Below are 17403 nucleotides of genomic sequence, written 5' to 3' on the forward strand. Positions count from 1 at the left end.
ATCCTCTGATTAAGAAAAAAACGAGGTGTGATATACTGTTGTGAAAGATTCGATTCACTGTTTGTTTCAGATTGTCATTGTCTTTGTTCTAACTAAAGTTTTTAAAAGTGAAAAAAAAAAAAACAATGCTTCCGCGCACGAGACATAAATGCTGTGTCCCAATTCAGGGTCTGCACGCTTGAAGTACGCACACTACGCGTACTACGGACGGTGCGTACTATAAGTACGGGAAGTGCGGAAGTGAGAGGCTTGTGAAATGGGACGGTATATGCTTCGTCGCGCTGTTCAGGTTGCCTAGCAACCATGATACTAACCGCGAGACACGTTACATACAGCTTTGTTTGACAGAAATGAAGGAGAAAATTGTTTTGTTGGTCATTCATTTTTGTCATGACATCACTTTGATTAGTTGAGTATCTGAGGCTGAGACCACAGGACTGTAAAACATGATTGTTGGGCTTCATTTCTGTACTGAACAGTCATTTAAGAGTAGCTAGTAAACAATAATTAGTTAATGTTGTTCATGAGACTAAAGTCATCTCACTATGGTAATGTAAATATAATATGGCCAATATTATAGTATTGTCAGATTATATGTGTATATATATATATATATATATATATATATATATATATATATATATATATATATATATATATATTTGCCGACATGTGGCCAACAGCAATGTTTTAATGTTCTTCGTTATTAAACATTCGCACATGAATAAGTGACGTCATATTCAGTACTTACTTTTGACAGTTCACTTTTCGGCCGCTCCCTTCTGCCGTATTTTGCGGCAAAATTATCCACACCCACCGCCGCGCTATGAATTGTGGGATATATGGGACCACGAAGCGTGCACCGGACCACGCTTGATATTTGGGGAAATCGACGGCGCATTTGGAGTATGCATTTGAAGTACACTTCGAATTGGGACAGCCGTCGTCGCGTGGCGGTGACGTAACCGCACTTAAAATGCGTACTTCAAGCGTGCATACCCCGAATTGGGACACAGCAAGAGGCATGTCACTACCCGATCCGTACCGGAAACCCGATCGGTACCCCGCATGCGCAAATCTTACGTCACTTCCTCTCTTTGCCAACATTGCGACATTCAATATATTTTTGATGAAACACAATCTGGCTTTATGCCCAAAAGACACATAACTAACAATATCAGATTGGTTTTAGATATTCTGGATTATTCTGACCTCATAAATTGCAATGGTTTCATTTTATTTTTAGACTTCTACAAGGCCTTCGATACGGTGGAGCATGAATTTATATTTCAAGCTCTGGATAAGTATGGTTTTGGCTCTTACTTCTCTACAGCGATTAAAACATTATACCATAACAGTAACAGCAGTATTAAATTAACAAACGGTACTTCACCCAGATTTAACATACAAAGAGGGATAAGACAAGGCTGTCCCATTTCTCCATACCTGTTTTTGTTAATTGCCCAACTATTGTCTAACCATATGAAATCAAGCAATGTAAAAGGTATATCGTTAATTGGCAAAGATTTACTCATAACACAGTTAGCGGATGACACTACATTATTCCTAAAAGATGAAGATCAAATCTCTATTGCTATTAAAACAATGTCCATATTTTCCAAAGCTTCTGGATTATACTTGAATATTCCTAAATGTGAACTTATGGCGATAAAAGAATGTTCGAAAACAGCTTTGTGTAACATTCCAATAAAACAAGAAATTCGTTATTTAGGTATTATAATAACCAAAAATCAGGAAAGTAGAATCACTCAAAATTTCTATCCTATTCTAGAGAAACTCAAAAACAGATTTAATCAGTGGCTCTTAAGAGATTTGTCGTTAAAAGGCAGAGTATTAATTATGAAAGCAGAAGGCATCTCTCGTCTTACATACGCTGCATTGGCATTGCACCTTGATAAAAAACTCATAAAAGAGGTTGATAAGTTACTTTTCAACTTTATCTGGAAAAATAGGACACACTACATTAAAAAAACAGTTCTTATGAACTCCTATGTCAATGGAGGACTTAATGTGTTAGATTTTAACACTTTAAATAACACATTCAAAATAAATTGGTTAAAGAATCTAATTACTAATCCTACATCCATTTGGAATACTATACCTGTGTTCATGTTTTCTAAGTTAGGTGGCACGGAATTTTTCCTTACTTGTAATTTTGATATTGATAAAATCCCTTTAAAAATCTCTGCTTTTCATCGTCAAGCTTTTTTAGCATGGACTCTTATTTACAAGCACAACTTTAGTCCACACAGTTATTATATCTGGAATAACAAGGATGTTTTATTTAAAAGAAAATCTCTCTTCTTAGATAGTTGGTTTAGGAATAACATTGTTTTAGTCGACCAATTATTTGATTCAAATGGTACGCTTTTCTCCTATGAAGAATTTTGTTTACTTTTCAATTTAGCTATAAATCGTGATGATTATACAAAAGTATTTGGATCAATACCATCAGGGGTTTGTATGTTGTTTAAGAATCAACCTAATATCACTTCACTCCACAGGCCGTTGGCATCTCCCATACAAACTTTTGTTGGCAAGATTTGCTTTTCTAAGCAATCTAAAAACAACAATAAATCAATCAGAGCTTTATTTCAGAGTACCATAACCACGCTACCATATGTCATTTTTTTCTGGAACCGGCTGTCAGATGGTATTATGTGGAACGAAGTTTGGAGACTCCCTAATCAGTTTTTAATTACCAACAAAATTAAAGATATTTCTTATAAGTTAATACACAGAATTTATCCTTCTAAAGATTATCTTCAAAGCAAATTCAAATTAGACATTGATACAAGCTGTAGCTTTTGTAAAACTTCCAAGGAATCTACTATACATCTTTTTTGGTTTTGTAACCTTGTACAAGATTTTTGGCAAAGTTTTTGTGTTTTTATTTCAGAAAATGTATTTAAAGGATTTGTACTGTTTTGGAAATATGTTTTGTTTGGTCTGCACAAAAATCAAAAACAATTCAACTTTGATAACAGATATATGATTAACTTGTTAATTTTAATGGCTAAATTTCATATTCATAAGTCCAAATGTTTAGGAAGACATCCCTCTTTTTATGTATTCTCCTTTGAACTTGTACAGTATTTTAACTCAATTAAGAACTCCACTAACCCAAAAGCTATAAAAACTATTGGTGTTTGTGAAAAAATCCAAATCTTTCAATCACTTTATTCTTTGGCTTGATCAGTTACTTTCCCCCTAGCATATTTATATTGTTGTTTTTGAATACTGTTCTTGTATTTGTTTATCTATACATACAACTTTTTTGTAAGTACAACACCATTATTGTGGTACTGTTTAATTCCATTTTGTATTGTACTGGTGTTTAAATAAAGGTTTAAAAAAACAAAAAAAACAAAAAAAAAAACATTCAATATATTTGAATGACACGTGTCACTACCCGATCCGTACCGGAAACCCGATCGGTACCCCGCATGCGCGAAAGATGTCTACTTCCGGTCGTAGCGTTTTACGGTAGTTACGGGTCAGAGTATCTGTTAAAATGTTAAGAATAATAAGTATCTCTTAAAATGTTTGCAATAATGAAGCATTTCAGTACAATGTAGACAAAAACGAAAAATAAAAAGATAGTTACGGATCGGGACTCCCCGATCCTTACTGCGCATGTGCAAAGTCGGACCGTACAAATCGGGTCTACCCGATCCGTACCGCGCATGTGCAGATGTTTTCTTCTTCTTCTGTTCGTTTAATGGCAGTTTACTCCCCAGTGTACAAGGATACTGCCACCTGCTGACCGAGCGAATGAACTCTATTGTAAACTGAATTAGCGTCATTACAAACGTGTGTTAAATTTGATTTAGTGACAGTCGAGTGTGTTTATGCTTGTCTGTGTGGAGGGGATTGATTGGAATAGTGATGATGATGTCCACTATCACTGTCAGCTGTCAGTAAGCACTTAATCTGGCTGCTGAATCTTCACGTGACACATTGCTAAGTCAATATTATTAAGTCTGTAATTAGGCGCCATTCTTCTTATTTTACGGCGCTGTTGTTCAATCGGGGGAAGCTCTCTGTTGAGGAGAAAAGCATGAATTTTAGTGATGTGTCCTGTGTGTCGAAGCGTCGAATCGTGTGTCGGGTAATCTCGGGGGCGTGTCTGTGAAGCGCGTATCGAGGCTTGCTTTGATTACGTATGCAGTGACGTTCGAGGCCTCGCGGGCAGTCCGTACCACGTGACTGATTCAGGGACTGGTTCACCGGTTCGCGCCAGATTCGAAATAAAATGGGCAGAAAAACACAGCTGATTTCCCATCACACTGTGTTGTGGTATTGGATTACGTACGTGTTACATAGTTACTTGAGCATTTCTTCTTCGATGGAACCAGGAAGGAAGAGATTTTTTATTTTATTTTATCTCTCCTAATAAAGTATGCACACAGTAATAAATATCACAAATGATAAGCACCATAATATAAGTAAACAACACTACAGATCCTATAATCTGATTTCTGTCTTTTAGTTTATTAAAAAGTGAAGCGCCAAATACTAGTTTGTGTCATTATCCAGATGTACATAAGCATGATTACACAGGTACTAGCGGGTTTTGATTATCGATTAAAATCGATTCTAGCTTGGATAACGTGATATCGATTCATTAAAATCCTGAATCGATTATTAATATAAATATTACTACATTTCAACCACCACCAAACAGCTAAAACAGTAAATGAGAGCAGGTACACCAATTCTGCACAAAGACGTAAACACAAAGCGCCGACGCATCAGAATCAGTGAGATGTCGCCTTTCTCACCAGACAGCACGGACACGGTCGGGGCTGAAAGCCGACAGCTCACTGATTCTAATCTAAGGCATCTGCTGTGATGCTTACACATTAGATAAAGTCTCGAAAGTGTCAGCTTTCTTTTTATAGTTATAAAAATATGCAAATGTACTAATCTATGATCTGAATTATACTATTGACTGACTGTCTGAGGCTAACAGTTACACAATCATACCAAAACTCTGTCCTGATAGTTTCCACTTTCTCTTTTGTATCACACATACTGAGACAATATTCGGGATAAATAACCAAGAAAACAATTTATTTATTCAGTTTAGAGGTTTACACATCATTATAATCACAGAGCCCGCTTCACTTGAATTGTCCACTTGATGGCGCAGTAGAGCAAATGAATCATCACAATGCTTCGAACCATGAGTCGACCAATTGGGTGGAAAGCTTCAGTTCATCATGAGGCTTCATCTCACCATCACTAATGAATTTGTTTGTATACGGATTATCCATTGTTTAAATGTCCCGGGCAGTCAAAAAGGAGGCAGAGCTGTTGAGAAATGCTAGGAGCTAACTGGGCGCTAACGTATCATTCAAATATATTGAGTGTCGCAATGTTGGCAAAGAGAGGAAGTGACGTAAGATTTGCGCATGCGGGGTACCGATCGGGTTTCCGGTACGGATCGGGTAGTGACAACACGGTTAGCGGCCAGTTAGCTCTTAGCATTTCTCAACAGCTCTGCCTCCTTTTCGACTACCGGGACATTTAAACTATGGATAATCCGTATACAAACAAATTCATGCTTTTCTCCTCAACAGAGAGCGTTTCCCGATTGAATAACAGTGCCGTAAAATAAGAAGAATGGCGCCTAATTACAGACTTAATAATATTGACTTAGCAATGTGTCATGTGAAGATTCAGCAGCCAGATTAAGTGTTTACTGACAACTGACAGTGATAGCCGACATCATCATCACTATTCCAATCAATCCTCTCCACACAGACAAGCATAAACACACTCGACTATCACTAAATCAAATTTAACACACGTTTGTAATGACGCCAATTCAGTTTACAATAGGGTTCATTCGCTCGGTCAGCAGGTGCAGTTCAGGTAAACTGCCATTAAACGAACAGAAGAAGAAGAAAACATCTGCACATGCGCGGTACGGATCGGGTAGACCCGATTTGTACGGTCCGACTTTGCACATGCGCAGTAAGGATCGGGGAGTCCCGATCCGTAACTATCTTTTTATTTTTCGTTTTTGTCTACATTGTACTGAAATGCTTCATTATTGCAAACATTTTAAGATATACTTATTATTCTTAACATTTTAACAGATACTCTGACCCATAACTATCGTAAAACGCTACGACCGGAAGTAGACACCATTCGCGCATGCGGGGTACCGATCGGGTTTCCGGTACGGATCGGGTAGTGACAAGGCAAACCGAGTGCACTGTCTTCATTGCTCCTGAACTTTACCTGTATTTGCAGGTTAGTACCTGGTAAAAAATACTACCACTGTTTGTTACATAGCAATGTTTTATCTCCATGCTAAGTTGTAAAGAAGTAAGACAGTACCTGTAACACTTATGGGCACCGCCGCGCGTGGACCCGCATCAGTGTGGGACAGTGGGGTCAGGCTGCGCAGGCCGCTAGCAGAAACGTCGTGGTAATGTTTTGTTATTGTGGGTCGTAGCGCCCAGAGCATTGTCTTGTAGGAAGGTCATTCATATAGATTTATTTTCTTTTCACTATGAAGGTTGGTACCCCCGCACACTTTACTATTTTATATAAAGTTTATGATACAAAGATGTTTTATTGTTAAAGTGTCATTGAGGTTTGGAAAGTATAAAGCTGTTTAATATGTGAGTGTTAATGACATGTGAAATAGAAAGAAGTTGCCCATGTTATGCAAAAGTGAGTTTCATCTTTAGTGTGCTGTAAATGATGTGTGTTTATTTTTGTTCAATTTCAGTATTCAGAACCGGTACAGTTGTCCACTTTAATTTCAACCAGATAAGAGTGTGGTTTGCTTTAAATACAGTTGTATATTGCTGTAAATTCACTGTAGATCACAGTGGCTTTCAATTGCTTAAGCAAGGGCATGTATGTACTTTTGTTTGACTTTCACTGAGCGATCACCTGAAGCACATGTAAAATAGTGGAAAGTGTAGAGTGTGAATCCATTTATTTTTCTACTTGTGACTTTGGGAAATGGACAGATATGGACACTGGGACTGAAAGAGTCATGCACACATATATATTGTTAATGTTGTTCATGTTTATTGAAACTTGAATAAGAGATGCAATCTGAGAGGCAAACAGAGTGCACTGTCTTCATTGCTCCTGAACTTTACCTGTATTTGCAGGGATTTCTTCTTTGTTATTGTGGCACCATTCCTGGGGCCCGTAACAAAAGCAACAGGCTGCACCCTGCTTCAGCTCCTGTGCAGAGCTGAATATTAAATATGTGCAAACAACAGCATGTTTTCAGTCTCTTGCCACATCTGTAAAGACGGTAACAATTTTTTTAAAAAGCTTGTACTTCAGTAACTCCTCATTAATCAGGAACTATGGATTAAAGTACTGTAGTGTACTGTAATACTGAAAAAATGTAAGAGAAGAACTTCAGATCCTGAGTGTTTGAGGACAGAAGAATCAGCTTTATTTCAATATTGAGGGATAAAATTTATATCTGAGTTTGATGGTTCTGTTGTCTTTGTGATTACAGGAGCTGGAGTGATTTAGAGTTATTCATACCAGAGTAACCAGAGAGGATCACCTATTTTTAAATATATAACTTTCTACAGGACTGAATATAATATCTTTATGTAAAAGTCCGGAGCCTCTGGGGAGTATCCGAGTATTTATAACATTACACAAACCAAAGGTCTCATCACAGTATTCATGAAATGCTGGGTTTATCCATCTCCTGGGGCGGGCCTACGGAGGAGTGCTGAAGATTTCCCTGTGAAGGAGCTGCTGGTGAAGATCATGAGTCCTGCTTGATCAATGCCATGAGCTTCAGTCTTCCTGTTGTTTCTTAAATGATGCCTCTTACAGTGGGTCAACAGAACATCTGGCACAGGACAGCTGTGATGAAAGAAAGGAAAGAAGTTTCTCCAAACCTCTGGACCCAGGAAACCCAGCTTGGTCCTGATGGTCTCCCTCACTAGTTTCTCTCTAGGGTGAATGTAGCTGTTGATATAATATGGACTCTATTATTAAATGAAAAGAACAAATTAGACTACACTACTGAAACGTTCTGCTGATGTTTTTAAAGTCCCCATGTTACCAGGCTGTAGAGGGCTCTGAAGATTTAAAGTTTTAGATCCATTATACTCACAGTCTTATGTTAAAATCTCAAAGGACAGCATTATATTTTTGATATTAACAGTAACTCTGGGCCTCTGTAGAGTGTGCCGCTGATCTCATCGCTGTCTAAAAATGGATTAAAAAAAAGTGTTGAAGACTATTAAGAGTAGCAGGTGTGTAGCATTGCTAACTAGCTAGCAACAAGCCTCCAACACAGTGCGTATGCTAGCGGCTAATCTAACTAACGAATTAACAACAGAGTGATTTTAATCAACTATAAGATGATAAGCTGTGTGTCTTTTTTGTATAGCAGTGACATGGTTGTATTTACCTTAATTAAACGAGTCGTCAGTCGCAGTAAACCGGCTAAAAACTCGAGCAGCCGGGCTACGTAAACAGTGTAGGGGGGCGTGTTTGCGGTCACGTCCTTCGGGTGTGTGGGCGGGAACGTTACACAGTCGCTCCACCTCAAGTCACTACTGCACAGACTCTGGCTCCAAATTTGCAAGATGGCATCCTCCACAAGCGGCGTATTTTGAGAAGATGCTTGGAGATGCTCTTGGGGGGTATTTTGGCTTCATTTTTGCACAATGGTAGGAGGCGGGGTCGCGTTGTCCATCTTTTCTACGGTCAATGAGCTCCACAGTGGCTGGCTGTGTCCCAATTCCGGGTCTGCACGCTTGAAGTACGCATTTTAAGTGTGATTACGTCACCGTCAATCACAAGTTATGGTCGGGAGCAGTTTATGTGGGTTCATTGAGAGTGTGCGTCCATAAGACTGGTGACTTACAGGATATTTCTTGTGTAAGAAGGATAGCCTGTATGTTTTATCGCTCTGTTTATCCTCTGTTTGTACAGTCTCTATAAGCTATCGCTAAGCTAAGCTAAGTTCGCCTAGGCCATGTGTGGCTGTAATATGTTATATAGTGATTATTGTTGTCTATATTTGATTGGAATTTGTGTTCTGTTTGTTCATTCTGTTTTGTAGAACCACACCTTTGTACGTCTACAGTAATGGAGGATTTGGAGGCTGAACTCGGCTCTGTGACACTTAGTGTAGTGAACTGATGAAAGCTGTGTCTCAGATGTTAGTCCACCACATCAGACGTGACCTCTGCAGCTCTCAGTTGATGTGCACGTTTGTGTTTCCTCTGCAGGTGAAGGTAGAAAGTGTGTGTGAGCTGATGTGAATTCAGCAGCATGGATCAGTGTGAGGACAAAGAGGAGGGAGTCGATCCCTCTAAAACCACTCTGTGTGGGGAACATGAGAGCCAGACAGACGAGTCGAAGGGCGATGGTTGTCCTCCTGCAAAGAGGTAATGTGTGTGTAAATGTTGTTGTGTGTTTGTGAATAAATCCTCCATCATGTTTAATGTCAGCTGTGTCACACACATGTTCATATGTGAAGCGGTGTGTGTTGGAGTGTTTCCACAAACACAGCAGTCAGAGTGTAAAGAGTGGATGTTGTAGGAGGTGTTTGTGTAGTGAAGAGTCTCTGCAGGACTCCAGCTGCTCCAGCAGGGGTCTCCTTTGTGCTTTGCTTCAAACACCGTGTAGGTGGGAACTTCCACTCAGGTGTTGCTGGATGGAGGAGGATGAATAGTTCAGTGAGGGTGAGAAAGTAAGAACTTTCCACCTGAAACCAGCAGAAAGAAGTTTGGACTTTGAAACTCATGTGCTGCTGTAGAGCGAGTGCATCAGCTCCAGCCTGTGTGCAGCACTTAATGTCTTTAAGTACAGCTGATGTTTGTCTGCTCTAATAGAGGAGAAAAAGCTCATTAGGATCAACAGCAACCTGAGAATATCTCCAAGGACCAGAGTTACCCCATCATCAGATAATTATATTGGAACTGTTATATGACAATTTCTTCTTGATACCATGTTCCTGACTGCAGAGCAGATTTAGAAACCTGATCTCAAACTGGTGCCAGTATAATCGTGATAAAACTGGTTTGTTAATCTTTTTGTGGAGTCTTTTTTTTTTTTCTTTGTTTGACTTTATATTACATTTTTCATACACTTCAGCTGATTTTAAGTTTTCTGAAGATTGTAATTGTTCCTTCTACCCCCTGGATCAGAGACTCCCTGTGTTCAGTGAGTTAGAGTGGGGCCTCATCTTTCCTTAGCCCTCAGCCTTAACACCAGCTCTCCACAAGGCTGCCCCCTACTGTATTTTATTCATTATTGATTCTTTACCATTCAGTGTGTGATGTTATTCTCTCCACAGAATAATCCATCCAGAAAAGTCAGTCATAAGTAAAATCTAAATAATCCAGATTAAACATGTAATCTGCTGTGAAATATACTAAATAAGTAAAAAATAAAGTGTGCTGAGACCGTGATTCATCTTCTCTCATGATTTACAGGTCAAAGATGGAGGCGTCAGTTGAGGAACAGCTCCTGAGCATGCTGGATGATTTAAGAAAAAAGGAGCTGAAACGTTTCCACTGGTACCTGCGGAAGGGAGGTGATTTCACGCCCATCAAAACCTGCCTCCTGGAGGAAGCAAGCAGAACGAGAACAGTGGATCTCATGGTGGAAACATATACTACTGACCATGTGATGGAGGTGGCGAGGTTGATTTTAAAGAAGATTAAAGAAGGTCAGTCAGAGAAAAAACAAACAGTCAGTGTGTTAGGAAGACACAACATTCTCTCAATTTATTGTATGTATTGAACTTCTTAGTTTTCTCTTCCCTCCTCAAATAATCTTTGAGTACAAATGTTATATTTACGTTATTTTGAATCCACAAAGGTTTTCATTTTTAAAAAGCTCATGATTTAAGGTGCACTTTCCTTCAACAGGAACTCCCTCAGCCCAGGAACCCTCATCACTTTCATCAGAAAGTAAGAATTCATCCGTTTGTCTGAAGAGACGTGGATGAAGCAGAAACACATGAACTCTGAGCTGACCAATCAGAGCTCAGATTCTTTGCATTTGATATCTCTGTAGCTTCAGTGCAGCTCTGTGGTATGAAGTCAGAGCTCTAATGAATGAATGACTAGTTGGTTTAAAAATCTCTAACCATAGTTCACTGGCTATAACTATGTTCATAGTAGATTCTAAAAAAACGGAAAAATATCTAACATGTTTGGAGATGTTTGAAATAGTCAAATAAGTCATGCTTTAGGAAGGTTATACAATGACTTCATAACACATTTAGAGCTTCACTCTTTCAAAATCAGAGCAACATGTTCCAGCCCTAACTATATGCTTTAGCAAAAAGGAAAGTTTGAAGCCTAATCTTAAAAGTAGAGATAGTGTCTGTCTCCTGAATCCAAACTGGAAGCTGGTTCCACAGAAGAGGGGCCTGAAAACTGAAGGCTCTCCCTCCCATTCTACTTTTAAATACTCTAGGAACAACAAGTAGGCCTGCAGAGCGAGAGCGAAGTGCTCTAATAGAGATTGACAGACCACGTGACTTTCGCGCATTGCATGCCGGGAACTCGTGGCAAAACAATCCAAGTACTGCATCAAATGCAAGCATTTGCAGCACCGCAAAACGTTCATTCTCCGGTTCCAATACCTTCTTGGTTTTTCTTTGCCCCCCATAAAAGGTATGTACAAAAACGAAGGAGAACAATGACGGTCTGTACAAAGACAGACTTGATGAAAAATGGCCTGTAAATGGCCTGTATTTGTAAAGCGCTTTACTAGTCCCTAAGGACCCCAAAGCGCTTTACACATCCAGTCATCCACCCATTCACACACACATTCACTGACAGAGGTGAGGCTGCCAGACACTGGCGCCACCGGGCCCTCTGACCACCAGTAGGCAACGGGTGAGTGTCTTGCCCAAGGACACAACGACCGATACTGTCTAAGCCGGGGCTCGAACCGGCAACCTATTAGATAGATATGATACAAACCACTGCAGTGCAGTACCTGTAATACCTACAGCATGTTCTAATCGCTCTAATAGGATATTATGGTCAACAGTATCGAATGCTGCACTAAGGTCAAGAAGGACAAGCACAGAGATGAGTCCACTGTCAGAGGCCATAAGAAGATCATTTGTAACCTTCACTAAAGCTGTTTCTGTGCTGTGATGAGCTCTGAAACCTGACTGAAACTCTTCAAATAAACCATTCCTCTGCAGATGATCTGTTAGCTGTTTGACAACTACTCTTTCAAGGATTTTTGATATGAAAGGAAGGTTGGAGATTGGCCTATAATTAGCTAAGACTGCTGGGTCTAGAGATGGCTTTTTGAGTAAAGGTTTAACTACAGCCAGCTTGAAGGCCTGTGGTACATAGCCGATTATTAGAGATAGGTTGATCATATTTAAGATTGAAGCATTAATTAATGGCAGGACTTCTTTGAGCAGTTTTGTAGGAATGGGGTCTAAAAGACACGTTGATGGTTTGGAGGAAGTAATTATTGAAGTTAACTCAGAAAGATCAATTGGAGAAAAAGAGTCTAACTTAACATCAATGGTACTAAAAGTAGCTGTAGATAATATTACATCTGTGGGATGATTATTGGTAATTTTTTCTCTAATGATAAGAATCTTATTTGTGAAGAAGTTCATGAAGTCATTACTAGTTAGCGTTAAAGGAATGGTTGGGTCAAAAGAGCTCTGACTGTTTGTCAGCCTGGCTATAGAGCTGAAGAGAAACCTGGGGTTGTTCTTATTTTCTTCAATCAGTGACGAATAGTAAGATGTTTTGGCTTTGCTGAGGGCTTTCTTATAAAGCAACAAACTATTTCTCCAGGCTAAATGATGATCCTCTAAATTTGTGACACGCCATTTCCTCTCCAGTTTACGAGTCATCTGCTTTAGGGTACGTGTTTGAGAATTATACCACGGGGTCAGGTACTTCTGATTAGAGACCTTAGTTTTCACCGGAGCTACAGTATCCAGAGTCGTACGTAGTGAGGAGGTGAAATTATTAACAAGATAATCGACCTCTGTTGGGGTAGCGTTCAGATAGCTGCTCTGCTCTGTGTTGGTACAGGGCACTGAAGATGATAACAGTGGGTGGATTATATTATTAAACTTAGTTACAGCGCTTTCAGAAAGACATCTACTGTGATAAAGTCCACTCTCCACTGCTGTGTAATCAATTATTGTAAATGTAAATGTTATCAGGAAATGATCAGACAGGAGAGGGTTTTCAGGAAACACTGTTAAATGTTCAGTTTGTTAAAACAAGATCTAGAGTGTGATTAAAGTGGTGGGTGGGTTCTTTTACAGTTTGAGAGAAGCCAATTGAGTCTAATAACAGATTAAATGCCATGTTGAGGCTGTCATTTTTAGCATCTACATGGATGTTAAAATCACCCACAATAATTATTTTATCTAAGCTCAGAACTAAATTAGATATAAAGTCTGAGAAATCAGAGAGAAACTCTGTGTAAGGCCCAGGTGGACGATAGATGATAACAAGGTTTCTGAGTTTTACAACTGGGGTGGACAAGGTTAAGCATCAGGCTTTCAAATGAATTAAAAGTCTGTCTTGGTCTTTCGTTAATTAATAGGCTGGTGTGAAAAATTGCTGCCACACTGCCCCCTCGGCCTGTGCCACATCCCATACCCGCAACACATAGAAATAAAGGCCTGTGATCTGTGCGTGTCTCCTGACAACAGAAACGGTGCATGCTGTTAAAAAAAGTTACAGCTGCATCTTCTTGCTAAAACTCTTTAAAAAAAAAAAAAAAAAAGTTAAATTAGCGAACTCCGCCCTCTACAAAACGTATACCGAACGAGTCTGTTAACAACAGACCAAAATGCGGCAGTTCGGCTAAATTCAACTTGCAGCTTGTGGTCTTAATAAACTTTAATTAGCTGAGAGCAATGAGGCAGTGACTTTCCTCTGGCCATGCTGAAAGGAGCTGTGACCGGAGCGCACATGCACGAGCCTACGAAGCGCACACGAACACACACAGACTCGGATCACATGGGCTGGAGATTAAAACACAAAATGAAATATTTAATTAAACAGAGCATGTTTTGGTGAAATTTAAAAGTATAACCCATATGCTACACAAACATCCAATGAGATTTAAACAAAATTTATTAAGATGCAAATCAATGGATATATAAGTTGTTGGCAATGTATGGACCATAGTGGACTAATCATCTCATCTACTGTTTTAAATTCAGAGACTCTTCAGAGGTGTCAACTTAAACACAAGTCTAAGCTGAACTATGAGTTCCAGTGTGTGTTTGAGGGCATCGCTAAACCAGGAAACCCAACCCTTCTGAATGAGATCTACACAGAGCTCTACATCACAGAGGGGGGGACTGCAGAGGTCAATGATGAACATGAGGTCAGACAGATTGAAACAGCATCCAGGAAAACAAAAAAAACAGAAACAACAATCAGACAAGAAGACATCTTTAAACTCCCACCTGGAAGAAAAGCACCAATCAGAACAGTGCTGACAAAGGGAGTGGCTGGCATTGGGAAAACAATCTTAACACAGAAATACACCCTGGACTGGGCTGAAGACAAAGCCAACCAGGACATCCAGTTCATGTTTCCAATCACTTTCAGAGAGCTGAATGTGCTGGAAGAGGAGTTCAGCTTGGTGGGACTTGTCCATCACTTCTTTACTGAAACCAAAGAAGCAGGAATCTGCAGCTTTGAAGACTTCCAGGTTGTGTTCATCTTTGATGGTCTGGATGAGTGTCGACTTCCTTTGGACTTCCACAAAACTACAATCCTGACTGACCCTAGAAAGTCCACCTCAGTGGATGTGCTGCTGATAAACCTCATCAGGGGGAAACTGCTTCCCTCTGCTCGCCTCTGGATAACCACACGACCTGCAGCAGCCAATCAGATCCCTCCTGACTGTGTTGGCATGGTGACAGAGGTCAGAGGGTTCACTGACCCACAGAAGGAGAAGTACTTCAGGAAAACACTCAGAGATGAGAAGAAGGCCAGCAGGATCATCTCCCACATCAAGACATCACGAAGCCTCCACATCATGTGCCACATCCCAGTCTTCTGCTGGATCACTGCTACAGTTCTGAAGGATGTGCTGGAAACCAGAGAGGGAGGACAGCTGCCCAAGACCCTGACTGAGATGTATATCCACTTCCTGGTGGTTCAGGCCAAAATGAAGAAGGTCAAGTATGATGGAGGAGCTGAGACAGATCCACACTGGAGTCCAGGGAGCAGGAAGATGATAGAGTCTCTGGCAAAACTGGCTTTTGATCAGCTGCTGAAAGGAAACCTGATCTTCTATGAATCAGACCTGAAACAGTGTGGCATCGATATCAGAGCAGCCTCAGTGTACTCAGGAGTGTTCACACAGATCTTTAAAGAGGTGAGAAGACTGTACCAGGTCGAGAATAAGGTGTTCTGCTTCATCCATCTGAGTGTTCAGGAGTTTCTGGCTGCTCTTTATGTCCATCTGACCTTCAAAAACTCTGGAATTAATCTGCTGGAAGAACAACAAACAACATCCTATGAATCTGGAATGGAAGAATATGCAGAGACAGACTTATACATGACTGCTGTGGACAAGGCCTTAGAGAGTCCAAATGGACATCTGGACTTGTTCCTCCGCTTCCTTCTGGGTCTTTCTCTGCAGACCAATCAGACTCTTCTAGAAGGTCTTCTGACACAGACAGGAAGTAGCTCACAGACCAATCGGGAAACAGTCGAGTACATCAAGGAGAAGCTCGAAGATGAGGATGATAAACTGTCTACAGAGAAAATAATCACTCTGCTCCACTGTCTGAATGAACTGAATCATCGTTCTCTAGTGGAGGAGATCCAACAGTCCCTGAGATCAGGAAGTCTCTCCACAGATGAACTGTCTCCTGCTCAGTGGTCAATTCTGGCCTTCATCTTACTGTCATCAGAAGATGATCTGGATGTGTTTGACCTGCAGAAATACTCTGCTTCAGAGGAGGCTCTTCTGAGGCTGCTGCCAGTGGTCAAAGTCTCCAACAAAGCTCTGTAAGTAAATATGAACTCATCCCTTCATTCTTAATGTCATGGGAAACAAATCAGAAATGCTCAGTTCAAAGAAGACTTTAAAATAACATAAAAATAGTGAATTAAATGATCATCAGTCACTCGGTAAATATATGGTAGTTTCACTCCAGCGGAACGTGTCAGTAATTCTAAGACACCTTTTTTTGTCTGTAACTCTTGTCAAAGTAAAATCCAGACCCAACCTATAAGAACAGAGCTCGGGTTATTCAGCCCCTTTGACTGTTTTATTATCCTCAGGTTGTTCACTTGTCTCCAACTCCAGGAGTTTAGCTCTTTTTTTTCCCTAAAGCATATACTTCAGTTACTAGACTATACCTACATCTTTTTCTGATATTCGTGACTTAAGTTCTGGTTTGCACACTCTCTCTTTTTAAAAATATAAATCTCTGCTGTGGCTGTCCTAATTGCATCCAGTATGGAGGGAAAAACATGGGCTTCATAACTGAAATTGTCACTCGGGTCCTGTTTCTTGTCAGAAAACATATTATCAAATCCGGTTGTTTTATTCTCCTAACTGGACAGAGAAGACGCGACTCAGTGTGGTCAAAGCTTTTCAATCATTCTTTTATTTATTCATTTCCGGAAAAGGAGATGTGCAGGGCAAAGCCCCCTGCAGATCTGAAGTATTACAAGCATATCGCCTATGTTATAATCTGCTCGTTCCTCCCCTACTAAAACGTCACTTGATCTATTTCAATACTACCTGCCTGCCCTATAGCTGCAAAAACGTCTGTACCCTAGCTTCCCATATTAATTTGGTACTTCCACGTCATACACAGTTTCGATCAAAACAACATATTTACCTCTGCCCTTACTTGATGTGTGTGTGTTGCTGATTACATGCGCTTCTGCATCCTGTTCTTAACTTACTGCCTCTGCAGATCTGCACAAGACTTCCTGTCTGCACAGTTTCCTGTTCTTGCAATAGTATTTCAGTCTTGCTCACCACTTTGTGACCTTTAACACACTTTATGACTGAAAAGTGGCCTTTTTGCTACACGGCCTACATAAAACAATATAAACAGAAAATAAGCACTAAGAATATACAGGGTGGGCCATTTATATGGATACACCATAATAACATGGGAATGATTGGTGATATTAAAGTCCTGTTTGTGGCACATTAGTATATGTGAGGGGGCAAACTCCTCAAGATGGGTGGTGACCATGGTGGCCATTTAGAAGTCGGCCATCTTGGATACAACTTTTGTTTTTCCAATAGTAAGAGGGCCATGTGACACATCAAACTTATTGGTAATGTCACAAGAAAAACAATGGTGTGCTTGGTTTCAACATAACTTTATTCTTTCATGAGTTATTTACAAGTTTCTGACCACTTATA

General features: G+C 40.0%; 1 protein-coding gene across 5 annotated transcripts in view; it reads left to right on the plus strand.

The window, feature by feature from the left end:
• The first annotated feature begins 5927 nt into the window (after window positions 1–5927).
• The window catches only part of LOC102775660 (protein NLRC3-like), a 47815-nt gene continuing 36339 nt past the window's right edge, over window positions 5928–17403 (plus strand). For 3 of the 5 annotated variants that reach the window (XM_087844175.1, XM_087844179.1, XM_087844178.1), the window contains exons 1-5: window positions 5928–6285; window positions 9267–9425; window positions 10476–10711; window positions 10914–10955; window positions 14216–16022. In XM_087844175.1, the coding sequence (XP_087700301.1) occupies window positions 9310–9425; window positions 10476–10711; window positions 10914–10955; window positions 14216–16022 (2201 nt within the window). In that variant the 5' untranslated portion in view covers window positions 5928–6285; window positions 9267–9309. Of the gene's footprint in view, window positions 6286–8511; window positions 8795–9266; window positions 9426–10475; window positions 10712–10913; window positions 10956–14215; window positions 16023–17403 lie in introns of those variants that run through there. The other 2 variants (XM_087844176.1, XM_087844177.1) reach the window with 2 other exon arrangements.

This window comes from Neolamprologus brichardi, chromosome 7 (genome assembly GCF_056152115.1).
Source record: "Neolamprologus brichardi isolate AB-2024 chromosome 7, ASM5615211v1, whole genome shotgun sequence".
NCBI lineage: Eukaryota > Metazoa > Chordata > Actinopteri > Cichliformes > Cichlidae > Neolamprologus > Neolamprologus brichardi.